The sequence below is a fragment of the Pholcus phalangioides genome, unplaced genomic scaffold (assembly GCF_987345545.1).
Source record: "Pholcus phalangioides strain wild (caught in Gottingen) unplaced genomic scaffold, Ppha-v1.0 ptg000024l_1, whole genome shotgun sequence".
In the NCBI taxonomy this organism is placed as follows: Eukaryota; Metazoa; Arthropoda; class Arachnida; order Araneae; family Pholcidae; genus Pholcus; species Pholcus phalangioides.
Genome location: NW_028301616.1, coordinates 1,206,541 through 1,230,759, shown reverse-complemented (window position 1 = coordinate 1,230,759; position 24,219 = coordinate 1,206,541). Strand labels below are relative to the sequence as shown.

At 34.9% G+C, this 24,219-nt stretch overlaps 1 protein-coding gene across 3 annotated transcripts in view; it reads left to right on the top strand.

Moving 5' to 3' along the window:
• LOC149068544 (uncharacterized protein C05D11.1-like) overlaps nucleotides 1-24,219 on the top strand; it is a 54,562-nt gene that overhangs the window by 9,380 nt on the left and 20,963 nt on the right. For all 3 annotated transcript variants that reach the window (XM_089251362.1, XM_089251363.1, XM_089251361.1), the window contains exons 2-13: nucleotides 1,286-1,472; nucleotides 4,697-4,779; nucleotides 6,785-6,943; nucleotides 7,250-7,459; nucleotides 9,353-9,475; nucleotides 13,775-13,915; nucleotides 14,223-14,333; nucleotides 16,384-16,475; nucleotides 19,343-19,445; nucleotides 19,953-20,027; nucleotides 22,131-22,241; nucleotides 23,566-23,709. In XM_089251362.1, the coding sequence (XP_089107488.1) occupies nucleotides 1,322-1,472; nucleotides 4,697-4,779; nucleotides 6,785-6,943; nucleotides 7,250-7,459; nucleotides 9,353-9,475; nucleotides 13,775-13,915; nucleotides 14,223-14,333; nucleotides 16,384-16,475; nucleotides 19,343-19,445; nucleotides 19,953-20,027; nucleotides 22,131-22,241; nucleotides 23,566-23,709 (1,503 nt within the window). In that variant the 5' untranslated portion in view covers nucleotides 1,286-1,321. The remainder of the gene's footprint in view (nucleotides 1-1,285; nucleotides 1,473-4,696; nucleotides 4,780-6,784; nucleotides 6,944-7,249; nucleotides 7,460-9,352; nucleotides 9,476-13,774; nucleotides 13,916-14,222; nucleotides 14,334-16,383; nucleotides 16,476-19,342; nucleotides 19,446-19,952; nucleotides 20,028-22,130; nucleotides 22,242-23,565; nucleotides 23,710-24,219) is intronic.

The window sequence follows — 24,219 nt, the reverse complement described above, 5'->3', positions numbered from 1 at the left end:
ATGCGGGACATTTTAAAATATTAATTTAGGAACTGTGCCAAGGGGGAAACTGGAATGTCCTGGGAAGATGGGTCATACTGTCACCATATGCAATCCCCAATTTTCCCTTTTATTCATGTGACATGTTTTCTTTGGCATGTTATTTTGTGTCACGTTACATCATTTTTCAAGTCTGGGAATCGGCACATATGAGTGAATGTTTGGGGATTGTTTTCCATTCCAACCATTCCATTCCGATAAGGCATGTTGCATTCTGTAGCAGTACAGACCACAGCAGGTGGAAACGACCCATTCCAATTACATAAGCGCTATCTAACACATTAACTGTCTGTCATGTGAGGTGGTGTTGATAGTTATTAGCCTGTTATAAGAAATAGATTGTACCCATGTGCGATTTACTTATTCTAAGAAATATAATTTAAAAGCTTTGTGACTGGCATCTGAATGTTGCCACAATTCAATATCCAGTGAATCCTCTGTCAGCCTGTGACCATTGGACATCATGCCTTATTGTTGGCGTGAGGCACTCGCCTTGTCGTTGTTTACACTGTAACAACATGCCATTGCCATCTGATGGTTCTGGAGTGATGGAAGATACACAAATTGGCTGCCTCCTCAGTTGCTGGCAATTTTTTAAGCAGAGTGAGATTAATTCTTCGTATCTCAACATCGCTTGTAGTCTCATCTTAGCCTCTATCTCGCGCTTCCCCACTTGCCTGTAGACTCCACCTGGGGAGCTGGGCCCCCCCCCCTCATGGTATGATTCTCCGGTCATTGATGATCTTGCCCTTCAGGCTGGCCAATTCTCTTTGTAAGGCTCCAGAACATAAAGGACCTATAAATGATCCCTCATGAATTGTTGCACCGAACTCTGGGACAGGAAATGCAGACAAGCAGTGAAGCAATGTGGTGAAAAATTAAATTTGTTCTGAAATTTGTAAATTTGATCTGAAATTTAAATTAATTAAAAAATTCTATCTGTTAAAATAAATTCATGTTCTAACATCAATTCTCGACTCGTGTTGGGTTGACTTGGTTTGTAGCAATTGGCCATCATGCCATGGGCCACCCACAGTGCCTCTATTGCATAGAGCCAGCTGTCTCTAATGCATTCACTCTTGAGTTTTCGTTAGTCTCAGTGACTACATTTTTTATGTATCATTACAACTATTTATTTATTTTTTTGCATTTTAATTGGTTGTGTTAAAACCATCACCATGAACGAGAAAGTGTATCATGGTGATATTTCCCCCATTGCATTAACTCAATTTAATTTCCATTATAGGTTATCGAGTGATTGACTTTTCATCAGTCTTCTAAAATGGGTGAAGGTGATTCGGTTTTCGAACAAACGGCATCAATAGTAAGTGATGGTGGAGTACCAGTGAAGAAGTTTCGATCCAATGCAACCGGATTGACAGTGTGTTTGGCTGAAGCAGAAGGACCGCTCGTTTATGGATACATCTGTATAGGTGCTGTTGATTTATTCTAATTTCTTTTCAAAAAAATTCATTTAGTCTATATCTCAAAAAAATTGCAGTTTGTGTTTCCTATGCTGCTAATGATATTGTGGTGTGTATCAATGGAACTCCAGGAAATAACATTTGATTCCCAACAGGCATCAGAGGGCAGAGATGGTTTTTCCTGAGAAGGCTAAAATATTTTTTTTAGTCATTTCCGCAGGGTTGTTTGGTTTAAACCATGTGGTTTCACTTGGAAAAATCACATATAAGTGAGCTAAACATAATTTCCCCCCCCCCCTCAAAAATATCACATTCATTCATTATTAGCCAGTATGTTTTATTTTCACCACATTTTCTATTCTTGGAGTACATTCTGATGGTATATCTTTAAATGGTTTAAGATGATATAGCCTAAGTGGTTTTTTTCAAAAAATCTCATTAGTGGCCTGATTATAAGTATTCTTTCATATCAAGGATCTTAGTTGCAGAAAACTATATACAGTACCAAAATTTCTCATTCTTACTGCATTTTCTAATTTTGCGTTACATTCTGATGCTCTATCTTAAGCAATTCCTGAATAAAGATTGCATCACACATCTAAATGTAATGATGTATAATCTCGCAAGGGTTTCTTTTTCCCTTCACAGAAGAGCAGCAACAGTAGTGACACCATCATGCTCGGGGCAGGTGGTCTTATAATCCAAAAAAACACCAGCTGCTCCTAAAGGACAAGGACCAGTGTACTAGTGGTTACATTACCTCACAGACATTTCCATTTTCTTTCCATAGGAAGCATCACGTCTCATACTATATATCGTCTCCAGGCTTAATATTGAATTATTATTATTTTACATATTTACAACATTACCCCCAGTTAATCAAAGTTCTACTGCACAGTAGTACAAGCCCGAAATTGGCCAGTTTGTGAAGTGTCCTGTCCAAATAATTTTCAGTTAGAAATTCCTTGGAATATGTATGGACTGGGTCACAGTTTAGTCAGGATATACAGTAGTAAGTGATTTATGAAAAATAATCAACTATATACAGAGTGATTATAATTAAAGTTCTGATTCCAAAACACTAATAAGAACTGCTAGTCAGAATGGCTTGAAAATTTGTATGGATCCAAAGGTGAATGCTACTTGCAACTTTTGGCTTTGGGGGATACCCCAAAATGTTATGTGCAGTGGTCGAATTGCAAACTTTGGTGAATTGAAAGCACATCCACATCATTACTATGGCATATGCCTACTCTGATCTGTTGTTGAACAAGCACTTTTGTTCTTCCACCTTACAGTCAGAACACTGTGGATAACATATTTAACATTTCTTATGTGAGTTGTAATTGTTTGTTTAAATGATTTAATTTTTGTGATGTTTCCATGAATTATGAAATCGTGCCACGCTAATTCCATTATCATTTTGCCTTGACTGGCTATCATATCCACTCTGCGAGCAATTTTCCCCATGTGCTGAATGAGTACAGCATTGTCTATTTTACATTTTTAAGAATTTTCCCCCTTCGCCATACGAAATTCCATTGCCTCGGGACCATTCATGCAAAATGTTCAAGTCATTCTAACCAGTGGTTTTTATTTTAAAGTGTTTTGAAATAAGAACTTTAGTTATGATCACACTATATATCGCAAATCATTGCTAATTAATCTGCATTAATCATGCTTCATTAAACACATTGTATTTGCCTAGTTTTTGCAAAATAGCATCTTAATTAAGCGTATTGGAAGAGTAAATAGGGAAGACATCTTTATTATATGGTTAATAATAACATTAAGAATTCTCAAACACAAAATATTTCCTTGACTTAAGTTATAAAATAACTAAATTGCAAAAGTTGGTTTTTATTAACTTAGAAATATTTATAGATTAATTAATATTGGAATTGTGTTAATTACATCAATAAACATTTCAGTTTAGTTAATTATTAGAAGTTATAATGATTTTCAGAAATTTTGTTGTTTTAATGTAAATACTATTAAAACCAAAAAAAACCGGGGTTTCGGTTTTTTGGTTTTTTTTACCAACCCGGCTTTTCCGAGACTTGGTGATTTTTCCCCCACGTTGGTGGAAATGGTTACACACATTCCCAAAATTTTTTGGTGCCCTCATACCCCAATTTAGTTATTGCACATAAAGAATTTCAGGATTTAAATGGTACGGCCATGGGTGGATGGAAACAGGCCATTCCGTGCAAATGGAATGGCCCTTATAAATGTGAATATTCTCATTAATTAATTACACATTGTTGTCATAGCCACAAATGCCATCTAGTGGTGGCGGAGGAAGTCTGGAAGATATGCAAATGTGATGTATGATCAGCAATGATTGACTGCCTCTCCTGTTATCAGTCATATGTATGGGAACAACAACATTGTCTTACGCATTTCAACTTCATTCACAGTCGCATTCATCTGTACTCTCTCAATTCTCTCACTTGCTTCTTGACACCACCTGGGGGTTGTTAGGATATCTTAGCCATGTTATAGCTCTTCCTACATTGATGCTCCATTCAGGAACTCTACTCAAGGCCGTCACCCATAAAGTCTCCCAAGACGAAGAAACAGTCCGAAGGAATTCATGACCTAGCACCCAGATGTAATCAAATGATTCTCAGCAATGGAAACAGGGACGAGCAGTGTGCCGATTTGTGGTGATATAAATGTCAATCTAAATTTAGAAAATTTTACTAATTCAACTAAATCCAGTCTGTAAATTAAAAGTAATGTTCTGGGTTCGATTCTCGACTGTTGGATGGTCTTGTGGGCTCACTATTGAACTGAAAATGTGACGTGGATCAGCACAGCACCAGTGCAAATTTTTAAGTTGCCCAGAATTTGTCTGGTGACAGTGAACAATGTTTCACTGTATTCATTCACAAGCCCCAAAGCAGAATATGCCGAAATCTCTGATGTATGTCGCCGAACAATCAGTGTTACTGCAGAACAATCTGGAAGAATTTTAAGAAAAGTGTAGTGAAGAAACACTATTGTGGAAATTTTTATTGTCAGAACATTTTCAGTCAGCCGAGGGTTCGTTGCAGAACAATGCAAACAAACACAAGTTATTTATTCTGTAGCTTCCATAACGTTCTTAAATATTTTTTCTCGATGAGAATATGCTAAGAAATATTTTCGGTAAGGCAAGCATTTTAAATCTGAATGAATGAAGATAAATTTTCTCTAATGTTTTCATTCGTTTTAATTTTGCTCAACAGCCACAGAAGCTTACGATGACGATGGCCTTCCTCATACACTAGAACATCTCATATTTCTTGGAAGCGAAGATTATCCTTATAAGGTAAGTTTCATTGCATGAATGAACATTTTTTTACATCCAGTTTTAATCGGTAATTTTCAAAACATTGTTTATAGGTAACTAACTCAAAAAGAAAGAAAAAACACTAGTTGAAATGATATTGATGAAGAGAGAGATGCTTCAATCATATTTTTTGTAACAGCCTGTCTTAAGATTTTGGTAAGGTACCAACAATCTTTTACGCAGGCTGTTTTATATATTGTAGTATAACATTTTTTTTTATGGCATTTTCAGCTATATCAGTATGATTGCAAGAAAAAAAATGAAAAAGACCAGACTCATGTCACCCCATTTACATGTCCTCTTGTCCCAAAAATTTTAGGATGAAAAGCTCTCAGTGATTTTTTCTGATCAGACACATTTTGAGCAAAGCTTGAAGGCTGTTCAAATTGGGTTCTTAGCAATAAATGTTTGCCCAATAGAGTTGCATCTAAAAATGATGGATAAGGAAGAATTAAGAAAATCTGTAAATTTACTTCCTATCTCTGGGTTCTTGGGCATAGAATAAACACATCTTTTTGACTTATGTCTCCAGTCTTGGAACAAACTACTGATGGGGGTAAGTCAGTGTATCACTGTATTTATAGTTAAGTTTCAGCTTGAAATGTTTTCCCTCCTCTTGAACTGTTTTTCCCTTCTTCATTAACATCCGAAGTGAATCATCAACAGATTGAGTAGCATCGATGGCGGCTTCTGTGTTGACAACTGAACATTTTAAGCAATGCAATTGACCATATCTATTTGCAATACGGTAGACTCTCAGTAATCTAGCTGTTCATTAATCTGGCCCATCCAATTATCCTGTGTTTTTCAGGCAAGTTTTCTTTGAACATCAAAGAGGAAAACATGTCACTGTGAGTCTGTGCACAGAATTTTGTTATTTAAATGGGCTGTTTCAATTGACTTCCAGTTATCCTGGTGATTTTGATAATCTGGCACACTCTGGTCTGACATGTGCCGGATTAGGGAAAGGTTAATGTAATAAAAAACCATGCATGTATAATATTGCATCTTCGATAACTAAATAGTCGCCAATATAAGAACTCTTGTATATTGCTATTTCAAAACACAAATATCCCTCACTTTTCGTGATTTCAATACACCATGATTTTGAAAAGTTAATTTAAGAAATTGTGATATTATGTCAGGAGTGCCACAATTTGTGAGCGTATTGATTTTAGGATTAAAATCAAAGCAATGACAGGTGAATTGTCAAAATCCATTGTATTTGAGGTTAATATGAGACAAATGTGGGGATGAAACTCCCAAAATCCAACTCATCAGAGCTTGCTAATGGACATCTTTTGGTACATCCGTAGCTGCCAAGTCTCCCAGATTTTCTAAAACACCCCCCCCTCCTCTCAATTTCTACTCCATCCCCCAAAAAGTTCCATCTCTTGAATTTGGACCGTGATGCAAAAAAAAAGTATTTTCTGAGGAAAAAAATGTTCCCAAAAATCTCTTGACTGTTTTTCCCCTCCCCAAAATGATGTGACATGCATATGTTGTCGCCATTGTGTCAAACCACAAAGAAATGTACTATTTTGGCAAAGAAAAGACAAAATTTTCCAAATGGCCAGCATCAGTTTGTCCAATCAGCAAAATGGCTGTAACCATGCAACCCATTTTGATTAGGTCTGTTCTGTTTTTGGGCTTTGGCAATTTTTTTGTTGTGTGATTTTGATTTAAGTGCAGTAATAACAGGTAATTAAACAAACTGTTAGGATATTACTGAAGTTTTTGCTTTAATTTTTTGCGTAATTATCAATTATCGGTTATTAATTTTTTGTTAATCTCTTGTGTTTAATGTTAGAAGTCTGGGCTCTTCACGTGTTAGACAGACTTTGACATTGGCCGGTTAAAGAAGTTGGGTGCTTTGCAAAGTACCCAGACTACAGATATTCTGCAGTAACAAATCATTAAATTAATAGCCCACAACGTAACTCTATCACATTTGAATTTAATTGGAGTTATTTTACCTTTGCAGGGTGTCTTGGATTTGCTTTCTAATCGGTGCCTCGCTTCTGGTACAAATGCCTGGACAGACACAGACCATACGTGCTACACGATGGTGACCGCTGGTCAAGAAGGCTTCCTGAAACTGTTGCCTATCTATGTAGACCACATATTCTATCCTACTCTCACTGTATGTTAATTGATTTTTCATGTTCGCTCAATGAAAAAGTGTCATTTATACAAATATTGTGCATGTTCTTTACTTGCTAAGTAAATTAAACTTTTGGGACAACCTAATATTTTTTGGGTTTCTTTTAAAATAAGAATGAATTTATATTAGGTCTTTATTCTGAATAATTTAGGTAGTAGTTTTTGTAGTTAAGAACAATAACAAAAGGAAAAATAAATAATCGTGTACAAATGACTAAACTGAATTTGAAAAAAAAATTTTTTTTTTGATCAGTTTACTTTGTTCATACTTGCCTCTTTCGATTAGGATGCTGCTTTCACTACCGAAGTCCATCATGTGAACGGTGAAGGGGAAGATAGCGGTGTTATTTATTGTGAGATGCAATGTCATGAGAACAGGGGTGAAAATAAATGCCACTTTGGTTTGCTGAGAGCTATGTATCCTGGTCACTGTGGTTACAAGTCTGAAACCGGTGGATGCTTGAAGAACCTACGTGAAAGTACTACTAATGAGAAGGTATGCAGATATACCTGAATTCCTACTTTCCTTATAAACCTTTTTCTACCACAGTTAGCATAATGGTAATTTCTCACAAAGCATAATATCAATAAAGGGTTTTTTTTTTGCTTCAACCATTAATATGGACATAAGAACCAATGATAAAAACATCATTCACTTATTATTTAGCCTATCATCAAAATTATTGTGTTGAAATCACATTTTTTTGTTTGCATGGTAAATTCAACACACTTTATAACGACTCCCCATTTTTTTGTTGAACACAAACATTATAGTGGGTGGTTATTATATCTAGGGTTTGGCAAATCCCAGGTACCATCATGACTAAAAAATTGGCATTGGCATGTAAAATTTTCTATATGTGATTAGATTACTAAATTGAGCCCACAGATGATATAAAATTTTCTGAATTCATTACACACTAACCCCCTCATGTTGAAAGACGTAATCAAATCTCAGAAAATGTTATTTAGGACTGTTCTTGACCAAAAACTTGGTTTGCTCCTAAACAATTTGACTGGAGCCTAAATATTTTTGATTTATCAAGCCCTTGTTTTCTCAAATTGATAATTATATGCAGGATAAACATTATATGAAAACATTTGGGACTTGCACCAGTCAGTCACTATAATGTTTGGTTTGTATAAGAAAAGTCTGTGTAACCAGCTATGCCACACTGTCTCAACTAAGTTAAAAAATAAACACGCTAAATAAAACAGGAACGTAAGAAAACACTGAAAAATAGAATATATTTTAGTTTCAGGCCACTTTAAAATACATCCAGACCTGCTGGAAATAGAGTTTGTAAATATTCAACTTGTTACTATTGCCACATAATTGAATTTAAAACGTTCAGCCGTAGACTGAAGATTAGTGTCAAACACTAATGGCAATAAGGCAATAAGAATAACATCAAATAGGGGAATTGTTCAGGTTCACCCAGTGAGTCATTAGACCTATATTACATAATGAAAATATTATCACAGACAGAAGTCCGCACCCAGGGAGCAAGTGAGCACAAACACTCACTCAATTCAGTTATTCATACATTACAATGAACAAAATGAATAATGTAACAAAACCAAGGATGTCATTTCCCTGTGATCACTAAATACTATTGTACTATTAGATATACCAATGGTAGAATAATTTAGGTGGGATGTAGACAGCCCAACCTCTGGCCCCATTTTCATCTGACTGCCAAACTTGTCAAACTTAACTGGCTCGAGGGGGATGCTAGAGGGTACCCTTGGGTGGTTTTTTCGATAGCCGGACATCCCAGTAATCTAAAAGGAATAATAATTTCTCATGAAACTCTAATTTCCCAAACAAGGGATCTAAACCCAATAATGTTACACACTGATGAGGAAGGCAAGAAGACAGAATCTTCAAAATTTAAGATCATACAACACTTGAATCATGATTTGCAACTTTGCTGATGCCATGAAATTAATCAAACAATACACTTTTTCAAGGACTTGCCAAAAGCTTTTGGATAACGAGGAAGCAACTTCTTAGAAGTAGAAAAAATTGTGACGCAGGAGACTGCCGTGGCACTCTGCAGAGAGGAGAGGAATCAGTTTTGATGAACAAGACCCGAAGGCTGCTTTTTATTTGATAAATAATAAACACTTTTTATATAGCTAACTACTGCCCTTTTATTGATGGATCCTTTGTTGCACTACACGCCCCTCTCCTTTGTAAGAATTATTTGTTATAAGCTAGATTTTCATTAAAACAGACAGCCTATAATTTCGTTACGTAATAAGTTTTTACTGTACATTTATATACTTGCTTTTGTTCGAAATATCCAATAAAAGTTATTATTTTATGATAGTGAAAATATTTGTATCGTTTTGTAAGAATAAAATTTTCATTATTTAAATGCAGGTCAAGGCATTTCACAAAAAATTTTATCGCCCAGAAAATGTGACTGTAATAATCGTTGGCCAAATTGAAGCTGAAAATGTCTTTAAAGTATTGCAGCCAATAGAAGCAAAGATCAAAAGAGAGGTAAAAGTTTTGAGCCATGAATTAATTTGAGTTTTTTTTAGTTTAATAATTAAATATGTTGAATAAATATTTTAACTTGAATTTTTAAATGAAACTCAAATAATTTTAATAGAGTAAAAATTTACTATACAATGAAAAAAAATTTTTAAAAATTTTTTTGAATCACCTTTGCTCTAATGTTAAATTCCCCATGATACAATGATGCCCTTATGAACATGATAAATTTCTGTGTAACTACAATGAAACCTCGATATAATGATATCCTTTGGACCAAGAAAAAAATATCTTTGTAGAGGGATTACCATTATATCGAGAGATAGTAGTTTTTAACATTAGAGCATAGATATTTTCAAACAAGACATGAAAAAATGTCATTGCAGAAGGATTCATTGTTATATTGAATGTTGTTGCAGCAAGGTTTCACTGTATATATTTTTAAGAGATTTGAAAACCATAAAATGATTTTTTTTTACATCTGTCAATCTGTTTTTATATTTGCATCTTCTAGTTGTACCAACAGCATTATAAATTTGGTTCCAAGTCATGATAATGCTTCCTTTTGTTATACTCATAAGTCTATAATGATATTTCTTGGTCCACAGAATATTATTATAATGAGATTTCACTATATCTTGTTGACCTACATTCAGGAAATTTCAGTGCGGAGAAAAATAACCTAGAATTCTTCAAACAGATTTTTTTATGTTCATTGTTCATTTTGAACACTTGGCTAAAGAGTAAATCTTAAAAATAAAATTTGTCACTGTTAATGCATTTCTATATACCCTATTCCTCCGCATTAACTGCCATGCCGAGAAACAATGAGGGAGACCATCATGCCAAAAAAAATTGCGTCACAGATTGTGGAAAATTCTTAACATGTCTTATGCAGTGATTTTCAGCTGCTACAGTAGAAGTTTTTATTCTATTTTCTAGGCTCAGAAATGGCGTGATAGTGCTACCTTAAGTACAAGATAATTCTAATACAGACACCCTTATCTCGTTTTGTTTTCCCCTCCCCTTATTATATATTTTCTCACCAACTTGAATTAGACTAAGGAAAGGGAAGGAAAAGTAATCCGAACACCGTTTCTTTTCCTCCATTTTCAAAATGTGGCAAAGGACTTCACCCTTGGCAATTTCCTGTAGGTGAAGAAAGTTGAAGAACAGTTTGTTGGATTGAGATCTCAGTACCCCGTTTGCTGTGTGTTAAATATCTGGACTCTAATAATTGATGGAATTGGCCGATCTGAACCCAGTCTTTTCTCTGCATTTTGAATTCTTTTGGTTTTAGAAATTTTGTTTAGGAAGTTTTAGTTTCAATTTTGTTTTTACCACTGTAAATCCTAGTTGATTAAAATTGTCTGGTAGTAAACATAGTCCTTTATGTCGCTTACATGTATTCTCAAAGGAAATATGAGTAAACTGTGAAGCATTTTTGTATTCCTTGATCATGCATGAAAGAGTGGAATGAGCAGAACAGAAAATTAAAGAATTTCATTGCAAAATATAATTTTACTCAAAAGCAATATTTCTTTAATATTTGCACATGCAGAATCCAGTATCTGTATTTCATATTATGTTAACATTAAGTTGGAGCAATAAATAAATGCTTAATTTATATTGCAGTTATCAGATTCCCATGTGAAGTATGTATGTTTGTATGAAAAATATTTTCTTATTCACTTATCTATTCAGTTCTTAATATAAACTATGAACTGTTATCAGTCTTTTGAATGTATTCTGTGATTCTTATTGACCCTTCCTTCTTCTGGCATGCCAAGAATTAACCAGACTCACACATTAACCCTTTAATTGGCAAACATAGATATATGTACAGAAATGTTTTTGACGAGTTACATAGAGTAAGAGGTGACTTGAATGTTGTTATATGGAGAAAAAAAAATTATCTTCAATATTAAAAAAAAAAAAAAAAGGGATGTTGCCGGTAAGCAGCACAGTAGAAATATAGGAAAACAAAACAAATGTTGCCTATAAGCAAAATTGGCAAAATAACGAAAAAATAATAATGTCCAACTTTTTTTTTTAGCCACCTCGTTGGACAATTTACCTGTTGTGGCATTTGTATTTGCATAATTCAAGTTTTTCTGGACGTAAAAAAAATATACTCTAGGTACCACTGGATATTTGAAGACAATAAGATACACACATTTTTAAAAAATTTACAGTTTGATATAGGTAGCTTTGAAACAGTTCTTATGTGGCACAAAACCCTAAATGATTTTACTATTTGAGCAAAACACAGTTAAGAGAGAAAGAGGGAGTACACGTTTTCGCATAATCTGCATCGTCCCCTTGATGCCCGTTGCCCCATGCTCAAGCCAGTGGTCATAGGAATCATCGATTGTCCTGTGTAAGGAATGGTAGCATTTTTCTTAGGTTGTGGTTCCAAGTCCAAAGATTGCCTACAGCTTTTTTTTTCTGGCTAGCATTCATAAGATTATCTGAAATTACTCCTAGTAATTTTTTGACTTGTGGTTTGTTTCTTTGCACTCATGACAATTACCAAGTGATCTGATTCAGTGATCGTTCACTGTGCACTGTATTCCAAAATACGGATAAATCGGATATATACTATTTTATTTACAAGATTCATGTCAAAATATCATCTGGAGCAGTTTTGTCTCCAACAAAAAATGGAACAAAAAATTTCAGGTGAGTTGGCGAGATTTGATGAAATGTCTTGCTTCACCCAATCAAATGTTCTGGCATTCTTCTGCTCTTTCTTCGCTTTTGTGAGTTTTATCAGTTCACATGTCTGTAAGAAACCAGTTATTGGCAGTTCACTTTCTGAAATCTGAAAGTATTTATCAGCTAATAAAAAAATACCAAGCTTATACAGTCAAATCCTGTTTTAACGAATACCGTTATAGTGAAAATCTTGTTTTAACGAATACTTTTCTGTTCCCCCAGATAAGTTGGCATAGGAACAATGCAAAAACCTGGAATTCCTGTGTAACAAAATTTCCTTATAACGAAGAGATTTCTCCGGTTTCTTGGAGTTCATTATAATGGGATTCGACTGTAGTCAGTTATTCTGCTCACACGTATAACCGCACAACTCAACACATTCTGGCATACACCAATTCAGTAGAGATTCCTCAGAGGGAATGTTCACGAAGTGTATGTGCAGTTAAATAAAAGTAGAAGTAGGCCTATTAAAAGCATTCATGGGTGAGTTTTCTTCCCTAAAAAGACCCAGATGTTTTGGTTTAAAATTCAGAAAATTTTTTTGTGTTTTCTTTTGAAGTGTCTTAAAAGTCTGTATTAGAAGCATGTTCAATCACTATCATTATTAAATTTATAAAACACTGTTTTAATATTTGCAGGTGAAAGCGACAGAAAATATTGTGCAAAATTGCTTTAACATTGCATTATAACCTGACTATCATGATTGTAACTGGCAGTGTTGCCTACAGGCAACACATAAAATACATATGAATTACATAGTTTGGAATAATATAAAAATATCATTTATTATTTGAAAACTGATCTTCAAGAACACTCATCAATATATGTCTCCTCCACATGTGATATTTCACTTCAAAATCTTAGGGTCAACAATTGTTCTTGCTTGATTTATCAAAAGGTAAGAGATACATGTACTTTTGAGCCCTCTGCTGACGATTGTCGAAACTTAACATACAGTTCACAAGTAAAAATCAAATGTTTAGGAGTTACTTATAAGCATCGATGCAGAAACTAGCTCAAAGTTTAAAATGCCTTCGCTTGAAAAATATAAGAAAACCATATTACTTTTCTGAGAGCAACACCGCCAAATAAAGGTTTGAAAAAACTGATGGCCACCTCCAAATTTTACAGCATGCCAGCTAACAGGGTGGGAGGAAGGGAAGATATAGTCGTCCTACCACGAGATGAGATTTGGCTACGGCACGTCATGTCACGTCAAACGATTCTATTTTATCCTAGAAGGACATGCCAATCGTGAAAGCTCAGTCACTGATGAACTTTTCTCGATGTGCAATCGTTTTACCAAAAAAAAAAATTGAATAAAATCATTCGACGTGACATGACGCAGCTAAAATTCGTCTCGTGGTCGGAGGACTATACAGTAAATTTTTCCTACATTATTTATATTTTTCTTTGGACACGATTGATGATTAAATTACTTAAAAAGTTATAACTACTAAAAGTTCTTTATTTCAGGTGATAACCTTTCTATCGTGAAAAATAACAAGAAAAGTCATCAAAAAGGTTAAAATAATGTTGTAGTCAAATTAACTCTTCTAATCATCTTTTGATGGACTTATTTAATAGGGTGAACGGCCACCATTTGTCAGGCCTTGGCAGTCACCAGTTCCTCCATTGCTAGATTCTGCGTCTCTCAATGTTCAATACCCATGTGATGAGGATGAGTTTGGACTAGTCATTGCTGGTTGGAGGGCTTCAGAAGCTAAGGTGTGTGCATGGTGTTTTTTTAAAGGTGTTTTTATATTTATAAACATATCTCTGACTATCTCAGTAAGATAAGAGGATTCACTGTCAAAAACTTTCATAATCTGGTGGTATAAATGCACATGTATAATGGGATGTTTTCCTGACAGGATGGGGGAGGGAAATAGATGTTTACTACAATAAAAAATGAAAAATTGTGCACATTTTATTGCATCAACAATTTCTGTGTTGATTACAAATGCAAAGAGATATGAGAGTTTTAGATAACCAACAATTTTTCTTTATATGATTGGTGAATTTTACTTTTTAGGACCATCATACTCAAGTTGCTGTTGAAATTCTGATGGCATATCTGATGGATACATCAATCTCGCCTCTCCAGAGGGAATTTGTGGAAATTCCTGAGCCATTATGTAGCAGTGTGAGTTAACTATAATTGTGTGATTAGTATTTTACAAAAATTATTTTATGCTGATTTTTTCTCCCTCCCACAATGCAAAGTTTTTAAAGTAATGACCATTGGCACGTTGTATCATGAATCAGATTTTTTAACCTACGTTGTGTAACCTATCATAAACTCATGTAAGATGCATACGATTAAAAAATGAAATGAATTATAACCTTCCTTGAGTAATTCTTTTCTTTTTCTGTTCTTTTTAATATTAAAAAGGTATGGGTTTTTTAATTTATTAGTTTAAAAATTTATGATTTTAAATGAAATTATAAACTTGCCTTTTGGATCGAAACTTGAGAATACTTAAGCTCTCATTAATGGTAACTTCCCAATAACTGACATTTTCACTGTTTCCCTCAGTGGCTGGTGTTGGGAGTATTCATTGCATATGTTTTATCTGTTTTATATATAGGGTGATTCAGAACTCTTGAGCAAAACTTCTTAGAATGATAAAACACATATAAACAAGCAATTTTATTTATAAAATTCATGGTCGTAATGCAAGCAGTTAACCATTGAACAACATTGTCATCGAACACATAAAGTGGTTTTTTTTTTTGTACTTATTTCTATTGGATGAGAAGGCTGGCATGCATTTCACTCATTGTGCTGTGAACAGGACTGCCCTGGAAGCTCAAAGACTGCACATGCCAGATTGAATGAATGAACAGATTGCACTGGTGTCTGTGCAACACAAAAACTTTGTGGTGTCCTCACACTTTAGGAAAGTCCATCATTCTACATGGTGTTGACAAAAGAGCTTGAAGACCTGCCAACTCTCCGGCTTTAGGCAGAAGACTCCAGATTTTGGCAGATAATTAGGTTTTTCGCAAGCTTTTGTGTTGTGGTGACGTCAATCACTACCGTCATCGTTAGGGAAAACACCCATAGAGTGCAGCTGTGGTCATTTCCATCGAGCAGCCATAAAAAAGTCTTGGTGGCAACTGAGATTAACTAAACATTTACGCAACTGGCAAAGACGGGACTTTGTTTACTTAGCATTTATCACCAATCATTTATCATGGAGGATGACATTGGTTGCCGAAATTCCTGTATAGTCATTATTGTATTCCATTAAAAGCCATGCGGTAAACAAAATAAGTTTTTCATCATCAACTTTGTATTTCAAAGTTTTTAAATGTTTCCTCTGATTAAATATGTCGTCAGAAGTAAAATATAAAACTGTTTTTAAGAGTTCATATACCCAAGATTATCAATCACTGATAGCATCCATGAAAGTAAACATATGCTTTATGAACAGTATGCAGATGTGATTGCTCTATCCTGTATGGGAAGACTGACATTGAATTATATTCTGCTCAGGGGCAATGCAGAACCTGCCTGGGGGGGGGGGGGAATGGAACTTTTTCTTAATTGATGATTGAAAAAAAAATTTTTTTGATCGAGTCTATGAGTGCGGGGGGGGGGGGGGGTACACCCTCTCGGAATATTCTCCAGATTTCTGGATTCCAAAAGTTGGCGCGTCTGAGCTTGTATTTTGCACAGACGGCAATGAAATTCCTCAAAAGTGTTTAGATCTGGCATGCGCCTTGTTGGAATACGCTCCTAATACAGGCTTCGAGGTGCAAGAGCATTCCCATCTGCAGTACTGTACATGAAATGCATGTCGATCGTCTTTTCTTTATTCGTGAAATCATCCATTCCTTCAGCAATCCATGATGGAAGTGACTGGCAATACCAGTGCTTTATGCATTCAATAATAAAGCTGCCTAACAGTTTACTGCTTGCATTACCACTATACATTTGTATGACAAAAATTGTTTCTTTAGATGTTCACTATTTTTACCCATGAGTTCTGAATCACCCTGTACCTGTCTTCCGAAACACGCTGTTCGTGAATTACTTGACAAAATAAGAAATAACGAGTTATCATAATTCAGTGTTCCCCCTTCCAGATTTTATTACTCGTACTTCAATTATTAGTTATAAATAATTTATTGCTTCTGTTATATTTGGTGCATATTTTCACCTTTTTCCCCTTCAATTCTATTAATAGGTGGATCACACACTTATTGAAAACTCTGTGTCCTGTGTTTACATACATTTTGCAAATGTTCCTGTGAAGAAACTTGATGCTATCAAAAATAAGTCAGTGTATAGTAGCAAGCAATCATAAGTAAAAATGAAAATTCTACAAAATATAAATTTTTTTTATAAATTAAAAAAAAAATAAATGTTTCATTTGTTTAAATATGTTAATGTATATTATTAGATTCAACACATTTCTATTTCTGGACACTTATTTTCTCTGAATTAAATTATATATTCAATCTTTTTATGATATCAAAATTGCATTAACTGATGTCTTACGGAGAGTTTTATTTGAATGATCTACTTTTTATATAAAGAGTTCTTTACAATCATTTTATATTTAAAAACAGTAATAAAAGGTGAAAGCCCACCAGGTTGTTAAGACATTTTCTGATATCCAACAAATTCTTGTAAGATTTTCTCCACACTGAAGATACTATTACTAAATGGTACATGCATCTTATAAACCATACATGCTCAACCTATGGTCCATGGGCTAAATGTGACCCTCAGAATTATCTGATGAGGCCTGCGACCTCAAACCTAATTTTGTAAAAAAGAACTTGGTGACATATAAACAGATCTGTTGAGTGACCCTGTGGCATGTCTACATATCACTCTAGTTGCATGCGGCACAGTTCCAAAGCACTTGATCAGCCCAGGGCATAATTCTAAATCACTTAAGTAACCCACGGCACAGTTCTGAATCTCTCAACCAGCTATCAGCACAATTTCAGATCACTTAAGTGGCCTGCACCACATTTACTAATCACTTCAGTGACCTGTGGATGTGATGTTTAAGCCAGTTGTGCATTCCCAGTTAATTTCCTTTTTTTACAATAATTGAATCGTTGTGGGGGGGGGGATGGCAATAGAGAATAACAAACACATTTTTCCACTTGAAACCTTCATTACAACTAAATTTTAGTTATATGAACAATTTAGATTTCTATTCAACACAACATAGTAATTTTAAAAGTTTTAGCATTAATAAAATATCACAGTTTAGTATTGTAAATCAGTTAGATTTCACCAGATAAGCTGCAGTCTGACTAGAATAAAACAGGAAGTCTGTTCCGTCACTGGAACCACTGCCACACAGAATCAGGAAGTCCATCCATCCACATCGCCTTTCCATGGACATTTTAAGAAACATTATTAGAGGTGCCACTATTGGAAGAGTGTGTCAGCATTCAGCTCAGGAAGAGAAGGCCTGTAGAGCAGTTAGCTCGTAATTATCGTCAGCTGGAGAGAAGCTCTATCACAATGGAGACATCTAAGAGAACTTTAGAGGAGGAACTACATCCTTTTAGTCATCACCCCAGCCCAAGATGGAGAGGCAGCCACCAGGATGAGAATTATCACATCTTCCACAATAATCTGGAGGATCAGGAAGTGCTAAATGCACTTTCAGATCATGACAACTGAAAGAGTACAAGAGGAAGTGAAATGCCATTTTACACAGCACACAGCTTGTGTATAAAGAGGAAATTCCCTATCATACCTAATCGCAGGAACCAATCAGCTTCTATGGTCTGTGGTATTGAAATTAGCATAAAATGTCTAACAGATATAATCTGATTTACATATGTTTACGTAGTATAACAATATTGGATGATCATGACATTCAGTCAATGCAAATGTAATTATTGATTACCTGGCCAGGGCCAACAACATTAGGCCTATTAAAGATGGAATTGATTTTTAAATTTTTTCTTTTTTTTAACTGTACGGCAGTCCGCAGCCTACCATCGACATGAAGGTAAATAATTGTACTTATTTTATGTATAACACATATTCATGCAAAAACCACACTTCAAATATTTATTATAACATTTTCTTTTAACTAGGGTGCATGATCACCCACCACAGGGTTTCCACTTGCAATCTGATAACCCCTCCTGTTACACGTTCTGTACTGCTCACAGAAGTGTCCCGCAGCACATTTCCAGATCATTTAAGTGATCCACGGCACATTTACGACTCGCAGCATATTTTTAAATCACTTAAATGACTTGTGGTGCTGTTACAGATCACTTAAATGACCTGCTGTGCTGTTCCAGATCACATCTGTTCACAGGTCACAAATGTCCCATGCCATATTTCCAGATCACTTAGGTGACCAATGGCATGTTTACTGATCACTTAAAAGTTTCCTGTGACCCACAGCACAATTCTAGATCACGAAAGTGACTTGCGACACAGTTACATATCACCCAAGTGACCTGCAGTATAATTATAGCTCACTCAAACTTCTCACAACACATTTACAGATCACTTAGTGACCAGCAACACTCTCCCAGATCACTTGATTAAGTGAGCTGCTACCCATTTTTAAAGCAATGAAGTGGCTCGCACTCCAGTACTAAAGGTTGAACATCCTTGTTCTAAACATTTCTCTGGGGAATTTTCACTAAAGATACTGCTTCAACTTGAGGGAGAGAAAGATGATAGAGCAAGACCAATGCACAAGAAGTATGTGACTGTGTAGAGTGGTTATCACAGGAACCTTTGGGGGAAGTATGATGGGGGAATGGCCATTTAATAATTTGGAACTGGTCTCAAACTGTGTGAAGGTACTTTTGTTCAACTCAAACAATCAAGTGAAATGACAGAAACCTATCCTTATTAATCCTGAAGTAAAAAAATTATCTGTATCTTGTAATCTGAAAAAAAAAAAAAATTTTTTACACTTTCTCTCAAAGAATAAAGAAAAAGAAATAGTTCAGCTGAATTTGAATCTTGAAAATTTTAGTTGATAATTCTAACACTGCAAGTGCTCCAGTCAAAAAAGAGTTCAAAATTATTTTTGCTTGAAATGGACTTGAAAAAGCTTATGACCAATATAATAGCTTGTTCCTTTGCCACATGTACCTATATTCATATCATTTGACATCCATTAATATTTTTGTTTCGCTATTTAGATTGATGGCAGTTTTAAAAGACATTGCAGATGGAACTGAAGCCATTGATATGAAAAGAATGGCTGTAATTATACATAAGAAGGAGCTGTACATTCTCACTAGTGTAAATATCCATACCCTTTATAATTTTTTGTACCTCTTTTCATCAATTGCATTCTGTGTTCTGGGGTAGTAATTGTGTAGTGTAAGTACATGCAATTTTTCTTTGGATTCTTATATTGTTGAACTATTACATAATATCAAGCGAGACCTGTAAAAAAATACTTTCTGTGAAAAAAAAAAAACGTTTCGATTGAAATTGAAAAAAAGAATCAGAAGTTGAATCTTGTATTTATTCATCCAGCTCATTGAAATTTGCCCTTTCTCTTAAAAATGGTGCATATTGCATTTGAATTATTCTCACTTTATTTACTTTCATTGTTAGGATCGCCATGTGTTAAATGTTTTGATTTATACAGGTCTTATCTATTTCTCTTAAGCTGTGTAATTTATAGCTGATATACTGTTAGTTTGAGCAAAGGTTTAATGACCCTCTAATGCACAGAAATTGGGAGTTTTCCTCTTACTTATTTGTGTTCAAATTCTCTATTAATATAAATTTTGTTTGTAGATGGAAAGTAATACTCACAAGCATTTGGCTTCAGGGTTGATTGGAGACTTCTTGTATGGTTCAACCAATGAAGATGTGAGTGCATGAAACAATTTTTTTTTGCCTAGTCATTACTGTATAAACTAAGAAAAAAAAAGTATAAAGTCTCAATAATCAGAGTTTCAAAAGTTCGAGCTTCCAGATAATCCGAGGTGCTGAATTTTTTCAAAACTTCAATATCCTTCCTCTTCTGTTTTCTACCAAGAACTCATTTCATTTTTTTTATTCCTCCATCAAATGCAAGTAGTTTTAGTTTTAAAGTGAAGTGATCTTAATTCTCTGGTGGACTCCTATGCCAGAATTTTTCACAGGCTCCTCTATGATGAATTTTAAATGTAAAAAAATAATAGTGTTTTTATATTGGGTTATGAGAACCCCTATAAAGAGTCCATCAGTCTTGGTAGCCCTAACCTGAATAAACTAAGCCGTTGAATTAAGAACAAAATATGTAAAAGTAAGTACAAATACACATTAGTCTAGTCACCTCCCCCCCCCCCCCCAAAGAAAAAGTTGATTGCCATTGTTCTTTGGATAATATGAGTTTTCAGTAATCTGAGAGGTGGTCTCGATCCTGTTTACTTCGGATTATCGAGACTACTGTATGTAAATGTAACTCATTTAGATCACCTTTTCAAATGAAAGAGCAAATAATTGTCTTGACTTCTAACTAAACCATGAAAGTGAAGAAAACTATTTAAAGCTGAAATTGAAATAGGGAATGTCATTTGTATCCATATGCAATTTTTGTTTTGTATTTATTTTGATGTACTCAGCAGTGTTTCCCAAAAAAGCAATTTCACTCCCTAGGGGCATTGAAATTGTCTGGGGAAGGGGGTGCAATAGAAACTATGGTTATAATATTGGATCCTACGGGGTGGCTTGAGTTCAGATGATGAGGAAAGAAAATTGCTGAAGAAGTGGGAGCGATGGAATAACAAATTTCTTAAACTCACTTTTATAGCGTTTCCTGTGATATTGATGAGGAGATAGAAAAAATGTAGGGTCCAAGGTACATCTTACTAGTCTTACCCCACTGCTGCCACAGTGGTGGTCTGCTGAAGTCGGTTTTCTGTGCTCCCAACTTTGAGGCGTGAATGCAAGCTGATCTCCCCATTAAAAAGTCTCGCCACAGAGAGCAGCAAGCCTGCAACAGTACAAATATTCAAACATCACACTTCACTTAGAATTTGAAATATAGATGGTACCCTGAAAGATTCATTCACAAAACTATATACGTATTCAGGCCATTAGTTTCACATTCTCACACATCCAGCTCAACTCAATCTGTAGTAAATTGCCCATGGCAATAGACCTGAGTTGTGCTCAGATGTGATTGAAAGAAAGTCTTACTAGAGCTTGTGGTTAAATTTCAGTTTTAAATATGTTTTATAAATACAAATACACCACAACACGCAAAATGCTCAATGCGAAAGGCTGAGAAAAAGATGCCCATAACAAATATAGATGTCAGCCATTTCAAAAATACAGCAATCCAATTGAAAATGCAATTACAAATATAACATAATTTATTTGTCTTCAGTCAATTACGATAAAACCATACAACTAAATTAGAGTTTACAGTAAAATTACATATTTTACGATATTTGATGGAAAATACGAAGAGAGAAAAAATAATGTTTGTATAAATGGACAATGTATCCCTTCATAAAACTTTTGATTTATTTTGATTAAGCCCCAAAAGTAAATGACGCTGTTGCACAGGTATTGACAAATCCCAGATGCTAGGTCATCATGATGACTAAAAAACTAGCACTGGCCCCTCAAGTTTTATATGTGTGTAGTTACTCATTTGCAGTTAGCGAACAAGAAAAATTTGTTTTATATTGTATCAGCATGTGTGCGTCCGTTTATTTTGGACGGTTTTTATTAATAAAAAATAAAAAATGACTGTGCCTAAATAATTTTTCGATTTGTCAAACCTAGTTGTAGCACAATGTGTTGCAAAATTTGTTAAATTCAATCATGACTGAGAGTCACCCGTCTTTTTTTGCATCCAGTAAGCACTAAAATCCTAATTTTAATAACTTGGGCACTTCCTCATTTATTCCAAGGGCTATGTGTGAATGGCTATGCTGACATCTGATTCTTAAAATTTATTGCATTATTTTTATGTTACAGCTGGAATTGAGGCTGAAGCAAATTCCACTGATACGTGAAATGGCCGCTAAATCAGAAGAATTTTGGCGTTTGCTCTTGAAAAAGTACTTTCTTGATGGAAACCATGTGTTTGTAAGTTCGAAAATTTGCTTCCATTGATTATGATGATGTTTTATTTTCAAGTTAACACTGTTTATTCACGAGCAAGTTGCTGCATGTTAATTTTAAATGGAATCAAATATGCTGCTGACACGCTATACTGCATCACATACCTGGAATTCCAGAAAAGAGCATGTCGAAATTTGGTTTACGCATCACATTCGACGCTTTCTTTCTTAGTCCCAAGAAGGAGAAAAAAGATAGGATAAACCACCCCAACTTTTTCCTTTCTTTCCCCCCCCCCTCTTTCTACCGCCTATCAATGATCACTCAATCCTGGGAAGTAGTTTTATTATTTTGAAATATATAAATGAATCATTTTATTGTATCGAATTGTATTTATATAGCCCCCTGGTCGTAGAAGAATAAGATGACAAGATATCCAGTTATGTCCCTGAATGAAGGACCCACATACTGAATTTTCTGATTTTTGAGAGTTCCCCCCTTCCCTGCTGATATACATCAGAAGTTACAGTACCTTTGTTGATATCTACCGGCATTCAAGCGTCTGTACGGCATAAACTTTCTTTGTACTTACAAGATTGTGAATGCTTGCACAGTGGTAATTGGTTAAATATGATTTTTTTAGCTTTTCCAACTTTGAGTTGGCTATCTCTTCGAAAAAAGCTCTGTTGCCACAATGATGGCACAGACCTACAACACAAATATGTATACATCTTACACAGCTCCCATATTCAGATGCGAAAATATGTGGCAGTTAAATGGTGGTAAGTTATAGTTGTGGACTATCAGGGAGGGGAGAAGAAAATCATTCCACCAGGATATCGCTTAACAAGGATTTATATAAATAGAGTTAATCAGAAGATAAGCATCAGAATTATTTGCGCAATGCTCCAATTTTTTTCTAGAGGAATCCACTTTCACTCAAAAGAAAACCCAAATTTTGCGAATAACCTGGGTCCCTGAATGTAAGTAAATTAGAGTACAGTGCCATCTCTGGGAATAATTCCTAATAAATAGTTTCAAATTTATTTCAAGGGATTTTTTTGGTACAATTCAGTTCATTGTTCAATTTTATAAATCCTGTGGAATTTATTTGTTTAAAGAACTTTTATATAAATATTTATGCACAATTCCTTAAAAAAATTACTTTTTCTCTGTCAAAAAAATTTTTATTGAGCAAAAAATTTTAATTATTGGGTCTTCAAATCAATTTTAGGACTATAATTTTTTTTAAATAGAAGCACATTTATGCGAAGACAAGACCACACTTTATAACACAGTATTCACATGTACATCATCAATCATATGTATGATTTCTTAAATTGAATTTCAGGTGCACGGTTGTCCAAGTCCTGTGCTGGCAAAGCAAATGGCTGACGAAGAGAAAGAGCGAGTACAAGAACAGCAGAAGAAATTAGGACCAGACGGTTTGAAATTGAAAGGTGATATGCTGAAGAAATCTGTCGAACAGAATGAGGTTTGTGATAGATTTCTATTATTAATACCATTTTTCTCTCCATAACTCTTTTTAACAATATTCTTCAACCGCTGTTCCACACACCGGCACCAGTCCGTGAGAATTTCTTGCCAGTCCATGAAGCATTGAGATCAATTTATACAGCAGATACATTATATTTATAAAATAATAAACCATCTCTATAATTAGTTTTCATCTTTGTCTTAGCCATCAGAAGTTTCTTCCATTTCTTTTTTGACGATCTTCAAATTATTTCTCTCATTTCCACAGGCCCACAAAATTGACCAGCTGCTTTCACCGGTCCATTATTGCTTGTCAGTGACTTAAATAGTTATACGGGATGTCTTATGAACTCTGTCTGTAACATAAGGCCCTCAGTCTCCAGCAGTCCGTGTCCCTGGTTATGGCAACGACCAGCAAGACATGAAGACAGAGGGTGCTAAAAATCTTTTAGGTTGGACCAAGCTGCCATAAGATGATGACCTTGGCCACATATAACGGACGATCTCT